The sequence below is a fragment of the Nansenia antarctica genome (assembly GCF_963989245.1).
Source record: "Nansenia antarctica genome assembly, chromosome: 10".
Classification (NCBI taxonomy): domain Eukaryota; kingdom Metazoa; phylum Chordata; class Actinopteri; order Argentiniformes; family Microstomatidae; genus Nansenia; species Nansenia antarctica.
In genome coordinates this window covers 3,995,068-4,003,043 of record NC_137680.1, presented here as the reverse complement: position 1 = coordinate 4,003,043, position 7,976 = coordinate 3,995,068, and the positions used below count along the sequence as shown (strand labels likewise).

General features: G+C 54.6%; 1 protein-coding gene across 1 annotated transcript in view; it reads left to right on the top strand.

Moving 5' to 3' along the window:
• erfl3 (Ets2 repressor factor like 3) overlaps positions 1-5,573 on the top strand; it is a gene marked incomplete at its 3' end in the record, with an annotated part of 15,524 nt that extends 9,951 nt beyond the window's left edge. The window contains exons 2-4 of the mRNA XM_080540909.1: positions 1,969-2,084; positions 2,427-3,661; positions 4,767-5,573. Coding sequence (XP_080397035.1) covers positions 1,969-2,084; positions 2,427-3,661; positions 4,767-5,573 — 2,158 coding nt within the window. The remainder of the gene's footprint in view (positions 1-1,968; positions 2,085-2,426; positions 3,662-4,766) is intronic.
• Positions 5,574-7,976: the final 2,403 nt, after the last annotated feature.

The following is a 7,976-nucleotide window of genomic DNA, read 5'->3' as shown; positions in this document are numbered from 1 at the left end:
CCGGGGGAGGAGAGGAAGGGAGAGAGAGGGGGATAAAGAGGAGGGATAAGAGAGAGTGATGAGATACAGAGGGAATGGGATGGGAGGGGGAGGAGGAGAAGGAGGAGAGAGAGAGACAGACAGACAGACAGAGAGAAACAGTCTGCCACACACAAAGATCCAGCAGGTCTGTAATAAGAGGGGGAGAGGGCAGGGAGGCCCCAGTGTAAATAACACTATAACTACCATAGAGGATAATGACAGTTACACTGACGCCCAGCCACAGATCCTACTGTATTACCTACAGAGCCACAACCCCTCATCTCTCTTTCTCTCTCTCTCTCTATCTCTCTATCCCTCTCTCTCTCTCTCTATCTCTCTCTCTCTCCCCCGTCTCTCTCTCTCTCCCCCGTGTCTCTCCCCCCCCCCCTCCCCCTCTCACTACAGTAAGGTAATGTAACAGTTTCCGTACCACAACATTGAGACACACGCGACAATGCTGACCCGTGCATAATCTATTAAACCGTAAGCTTTTCACACCTCATTCATGGACTGTGGTCGGGCACACACACACACACACACACACACACACACACACACACACACACACACACTCACTCGCACACTGTCACACACACTCAGTGGACACGGATACAGAGGTTATGTAAAGGGGATGTAGAGATAGGAAGAAAAAGGAAAGGAATGTTATAAAGAGCCATAAAGACTGATATAAATGAAGACTTATAGACAGAGGGAGAGATAGAATGGCCATTACATAAACCCATAAAAGCAGGGGAGAATTATTGGTGGGTTTTTTGTCTGCCGTTATATAAAGAGATAGACTATTTATTAGAAGTGTGTGTGTGTGTGTGTGTGTGTGTGTGTGTGTGTGTGGAATCCAGAGCTATCATAAAAAGGCCCAGACTATTGTACCTCCTGACCTGTCTCTATTTTGACTGGATTTGAATGGACACACAATTATGGATTACGCAAACACACATGCAATTACACACACACACACACACACACTCTCACACATACACACACACATATACACACACACACACACATACACACACACACACACACATACACACACACATATACACACACACACACACACACACACACACACACACACACACACAGACATGGTACATTCATACAGGCTTGCGAGCGCCCCAGGCTGACTCCAGCAGAGCACACTACTCCCTCCATGGTTTATCCACCAGCCTCTGCACACCACCCCTCCCTGCCTCTGACCGCATTCATCCCTCCTTCCCATCACTCTGTACCTGTGTGTGTGTGTGTGTGTGTGTGTGTGTGTGTGTGTGTGCGCGTGTGTGTGCGCGTGTTGTGTCACTCTTATTCCATCACTCCCTCTGTCTGTGTTTGCTGTGTGTGAGCGATATAAAAGGACGTGCATATCTCTCTCTATCCCTCTCTCTCTCTCTCTCTATCCCTCTCTCCCCTGTCTCTCTCTCTCTATCTCTATCCCTCTCTCTCTCTCTATCCCTCTCTCCCCTGTCTCTCTCTCTCTCTCTCTATCCCTCTCTCCCCTGTCTCTCTCTATCTCTATCCCTCTCTCTCTATCCCTCTCTCCCCTGTCTCTCTCTCTCTCTCTCCTCCATCTCTCTCGGCTGTGGCGCAGGAGGTAGAGTCTGCGTCTAATGATCGCAAGGTTGGCAGATCGGCGGTTCGAGCCCAGGCCGGCCACATGTCGAAGTGTCCTTGGGCAAGACACTGAACCCCAAATTGGCTTGGCCGCCATCGGTGTGGGAATGTGTGTGTGAACGGGTGAATGAGAGGTCGTTGTAAAGCGCTTTGGAGCAGCAAAAAAGGCGCTATATAAATGCAGTTAATTAATCCGATAATTTACCATTATCTGAGTGAGAGCGTGGCTGTGGGTGGTGGATATCACGGTCACCACGGGGGGCCCTAGACAGAGCGTAACCCCGTGTTGTTTCTCTGCCCGTCTCCCCCCTGCAGGTATTACTACAACAAGAGGATCCTCCACAAGACCAAAGGGAAGAGGTTCACCTACAAGTTCAACTTCAACAAGCTGGTCCTGGTCAACTACCCCTTCATAGACATGGGCTCCACAGGTAAGACTCTCCGCTCCCGAGGTGCGGGCGGGCGTGAAGCGGGCGTGAAGCCGTCACAGACGTTACTGAAGCCTAATGGGTGGCTTGGTGCCTAATCCCATATCATTACTCTGGGGAAGAGTGTCAAATTACCCCCCTCACCATTTCTTCTCTCTCTCTCTCTCCTTCCCCTCTTTTCTGGTATCCTCTCTTTCGCTCTCTCTCTCTCTCTACTCCCTCTCTACCTACCTACATCCCTCCCTCTCTTCTCTCTCTCTCCCCCCCCCCCTCCCCTCTCCCCTCTCTACCTACATCCCCTCCCCCTTTCTCTCCCCTCTCTCCCTCTCTTCTCCCCCCTCCCAGGTAGTGGTGTCCCCCAGAGCGCCCCCCCGGTCCCCACCGGCGCCAGCAACCACTTCCGTTTCCCCCCGTCCACGCCGTCCGACGTCCTCTCGCCCAACGAGGACCTGCGCAGCCCCGGGGGCGTGTTCAGCGCCGTGGCGCGGCGGATGGCCCGCGGCTCCGTGAGCGACTGCAGCGACGGCACCTCCGTCAACTCCGAGATCGAGGAGGGCACCGGGGGAGGAGGGGGGGAGGACAGAGGAGTTGGGGGAGGAGACAGAGGGCTTGGCGGCGGGGTAGGAGGAGGAGGGCCTGGGGGGGGAATAAGCTACAGATCCATGATACACCCCCGCCTCTCCCACGAGTCTCTGTTCCGCATGTACCCCGCCCACTCCCGCGGAGTTCCGCAGGGACACCGCGTCCACCCGGACTCCCTGTCCCCCTTCCCCGTGTCCCCCCTGCCCGGCCCGGGGGGCTCCTCCGGCCTCCTGGCTCCCCCCCCGCTCTCCCCGGCCCTGTCGATGACGCCCTCCTCCCACCTGGCGTACACCCCGTCCCCGTCCCTCTCGCCCATGCTGGGCTCCCACTTCTCCTTCAACCCGGAGGACATGAAGCGCTACCTGCAGGCGCACACCCAGAGCGTGTTCAACTACCACCTCAGCCCGCGCGCCTTCCTGCATTACCCCAACATCGTCATCCCCCAGCCCCACCGCCTCACCCAGGACAAGAACCTGGAGAGGGGCGGAGGAGGCGGAGGAGGCGGAGGAGGAGAGAGGGGCGGAGAGCGGGAGAGAGAGAGAGGAGGAGGAGTAGGAGGAGGAGGAGGAGGAGGAGGAGAACGCTCAGGTCTTAACAACCACCACCACCACCCGGCCATATCCCACTCCTCCCACCCTCACCCTCACCCCCACTCCGCTCACCCCCACTCTCACCCTCACTCGGCCCACCCGCACCCCCACCCCCACTCCCACCCCATCCACCACCCGCTGCACCTGGGCGGCGGCGAGGAGTCCTCCCACATGTCGCAGTTCAAGTTCAAGCTCCAGCCGCCCCCGCTGGGGAGGAAGCAGAGGGACGCGGGGGGGAACCCCAGGCAGAGCTCCCTGTCCTCGGGGGGGTCGGGGTCCCTGTCCTCGTCAGGCCTGGGCTCGTCCCTCTCGTTCGGCAGCGACCTGAGCTCGGCGGGCGGGTCGGGCCTCGTCTCCAACTCCTCCTCCACCGGGTCGCTGAACAGCGCCGGCCTGCCCAAGATCAAGGTGAGGAACGAGGAACGCCGCAGGGTCGGGCCCTGGCTGCCACCCAACGACATTGCCTCCGTTTTTTTTGGGGGGGGGGCTGATCTGAGATCAGACTGGAGAGTAGGAGGTGCAAGCAAACAGTCCAATGTAGCGGCACCACCATATCCTCCCAGTTCCTCCTCACACCGAGGCTGGTTATCTTAGTGGTCCATTGAGTGGAGTGGCAGAGGGGAGAAGGGGAAAAGGGGAATGGAAATCATTCATTCCATCAATTAAGCAATATCACACGAGAGGGAGTGTGTTATACTGAATATCAGCACAGCTGTGATTCGGTCGTAGGTACGAGGCCGCAGGCAATCACAGCCGTGCTGATATTGAATGAATGAATGAATGAATGAATGGACTTTATTGTCATTGCTACAGTACAGGTACCAAACAACGAAATTTAGGAGGGGTGGCTCCCCTGGTGTTAGGAAAGGGAAGAGAAAAAAAATCGCAAGAAGGGAAGGAGCTGGTTTACATAAATAAAGGCTATGTACACAATCCACTGTACTATACTGTACAGATAGACGACTAGGGTTGTCATATTGCACAATAGTATTGTTTCACGTTATTTAAAGTGTCACAGTTTGCAGGCTTGAAATGTACATGTTTGTGCCTCAGCACTACACCTGATTTTCAGTATAACCTGATATTCAGTATAACAGCACGACCTCGAGTGTGATATTGCTTTTATACAACAGTTCTACAGCGCCATTTATTAGTTAACAGTAATAAGCGACAACAGATTATGATTTGTTTGTTTATTTAATCATAAAAATAAACAAAAAATTGTTCCGCAACTGAACTTCAAATGAACTGTTGCCTAGTAACCTGAACACAAACATATAGTCTAATTAACCGTGATTTAGTAGAACATCTGTGCGGCGGAGTGATACATATAGTTAAAAGTCCCAGTGCTGTTATACTGTATATCAGCACTCATGGAATGCCTCTTGTCCAATCAAATTACTTGGTCGGAACTAACTGTTGTATAAATATTGTTTAATTTCTGCTCATCTAAAACGTCAGTGACTGACACACCCTCTCCTTCTCCTCCTCCTCTTTCTCCCTCCTCCTCCAGGTGGAGCCCATCTCCGACATCGAGTCCGAGGAGGAGGTCGAAGTCACCGACATCAGCGACGAGGACCCCGACGACCGCGACGAAGAGTTCAACCTCTTCTCCCCCCGGCACCCCCTCCCCCTCTCTCGACCACACCACCCACACCTCCACCCGCACCTCCACCACCACCACCACCACCACCTCAACGGCACGTCGTCGGTGGCCGCCCCCCACCCACACCCCCACGCTCACGCCCCCGCCGACGAAGACCTGGACGAGGACGTGTTCAAGACCCCCGCGCCCCCCCCTCCCGGCCTGCTGCCCTTCTTCACCCACGGGCACACGCACTCTCACACGCACCGCGGACCCCCCGTCCTGAAGAGCGAGCCGGCCGAGCCCGGCGACAACAACACTCCCCCTCCCCAGACGGCGACAGCGTCAACGGCGGCAGCGACGGCGGTAGCGGCGGGACCCCCCCTCACCCAGACCAAGTGCATCCCCCTCAAGCTGCGCTTCAAACGGCGCTGGAGCGAAGACCAGCGCATGGAGGCCTCGCAGGAGGAGTCGGACGACAAGAAAGTGCGAGGGGAGGAGAAGGAGAGAGAGAGGGAGAGGGAGAGGGAGAGAGAGAGGGAGAGAGAGAGGGAGAGCGAGAGGGAGAAGGAGAACGGAAGGATGGAGGAGAACGGAGAGACGGGGAGCGGGGAGGGAGACAGCCCGCCCCCCCACGGTGGGTACGAGTGTCCGCCCCCCCTGGCACAGAGGAGGGTGAGCGCCGACCTGCACCGGGCCACCGCCCAGCTGTCTCTGGAGAACAAGGACTGCTGATCACACACACACACACACAAACACACACGCCCAACACTAATGCTCCAGTCAGTGATGGTACAGGACTGTGTAGATGAGTTCTTTATTGTCTCCCCACCCCCCCCCCCACACTGACAGACCTGTCCTACACCTGGACCTACTCCGACTCCTCCAGACTTCCCAAGCCAGCTTTCAACTGAGACCACAGCCCCCTACACACTCAAACACAGCCCTGTCCCGTTCGGTCAGACCCACCACCCCCCAATTCTGAATCACCCCCCCCCCCTACCTCCTCCTGTACCAAACCCCCCCTCCCCCACTCTGAGACTGTTCAAGAGAAGAAGAGGGGGGGAGAGGGGGGGCTCACAGGCCAAGCAAGTCCAGATACAATGACTGAAACAGGGGGAAGAATCAGGGTCGAGATGCCCCTGTGTTTTGTGTCTGGAACCCCCCAGCCTTGCTCCAGCCCTCCAGCCCCCAAACCCCTAAGCCCCAAGCCCCTCCCCCAAGCCCCACCCCCACACCTCTCCTGCCTTCCGACCTTTCCCATATAAGGGTTAGACTCTCACCTCAGGGGACCTGTATCTCTGACAGCCCAGCTCTATAGAGGCGGAGGACCAGATTTCTCTGATTTTTATTTTTGTATAATATAGAAATGAACGAGGCTTCTTTTAAGTGCCTGTATCGCCCTAACACCCAGCCCCCCCTAGAGAACGAGAACGAGAGAGAGAGAGAGAGAGAGAGAGATGGAATGAGAGAAGGATTAGAAGGAGGACAGCATAGGTATTCCCCCCCGCTCCTCCTCACCCCATAGAGTCACAGTAGTAACGGTGTGCACACAGTTGGGCAGCAAAGTTCCTGTCCTCTCATCTGATTTCTTCAAGCCAGTGGAACTGTGGGAACTGGCGAAAAAAAACTCCTTGCAAAAACTGGCCACTCCACTCAGGGAAGCCGCTTGCTGTACTTAACTGGACCCCACACACACACACACACACACACACACACACACACACACACACCCTCAGTCAGGACCCAGCTGGTGGTGATCAGTGGACAGTGAATGGAACTTTGGGACGTGGAAGAGCGTTGCCCTTGGACTGCTGCATAAGGGCGCTGCTACTCAAGGACCACACACACACACACACACACACACTCTCTTTCTCGCTCTCCCTCGCTTTTCTGACATACTCTTCTGTTAGAAGAACCACAACTGTTGTATATCCCCCCTCCCCTCTCTTTATTTCACTCCCCCCCCCCCCCCTCTTGTGGACCATCCCTCAATGAATCATGTTTCACCAAGACAAGGTGAAGAGGAGAGGAAAGAAGTTGTGGAAGGAGGAAGGAGGTTTAGCATTGGCTCAGGTGTTTATGAACAGTGAGGGGACCTGGGAGAGGGGGGGAGGGGGGGTAAACGGTTCAGTATCTGTTTGAGATGGCTGTTATTAGCCTGGCCCAAGTCACAGTTGCACAGAATCCCAGTTCACCAGCTCTACCTACCTACACCCCTTTCTCCTATTCTAGCAATCGTAGTCTGATAGTGTTACCAGCAAAAGATTCTCGCCACACATGTAGAGAAACACACACACACACACACACACACACCACTGCCTTTAGCTTCTCAACGTGCTCTCTCACCCCCCCGGGACCTCCTGTTTTCCCATTGTGACCACCTCCTCAGAATCTAGCAGAGCGATGCATTGTGGGCGGTGTAGTTCGTCCCCATTATGCTAAACTGCAAAGCTAACCTGTAGTTACCTGGGAGAGACTGAGAACCGGTTAGAGTGAGGAAAGTTCTAGACCTCACACACACACACTGCCTCTTTATGCCTTGTTTTTATAGTATGTATAAACTCTTTAAGTCAAAATCTTGAGAGAGAGGAAAAAAAAGTCGGACTGAAATATATACACACACACACATACACACACACACACTCGCATATATTACACATTATATATTGTATATGAAATTATAAGCGGAGATTTTAAAAGACCATAGCATTTAAAGAAACTACAGATCCAGGATTCTTTTTCTAAGTGATTTATTTTCAGATGACAGGACAGGACGGGGTGGGGGGGGGGGCGGGGGGGTCTAGATGGGTCTTCCTGCTTCTTGTCAGGTAAACATGACGGTGGGACGGAAATGGAAAGAGGGGGTGGAAAGAGGGGGGGGTCCAATTTCTTTTACATTCTCACAGGGGAAAACTAGCAGAAGAAAAACACCACCACCTGACAGACACCTTAGCGGACCTTAGCGATCGCCGTTCAGATGAATGAGTGGTACTGTTGTACACCGAGTCCACAGTAGGGTAGGTCCTCCTAGCGGTGGAGCGCTCTGCTCTTCTTCCCTTAGCGCTCGAGCCACAAGCCAGCAGGCTCCGCCTCCTACTGAGCCTGCAGGTAGCTGCACTGACCTGAGGAGGTCTG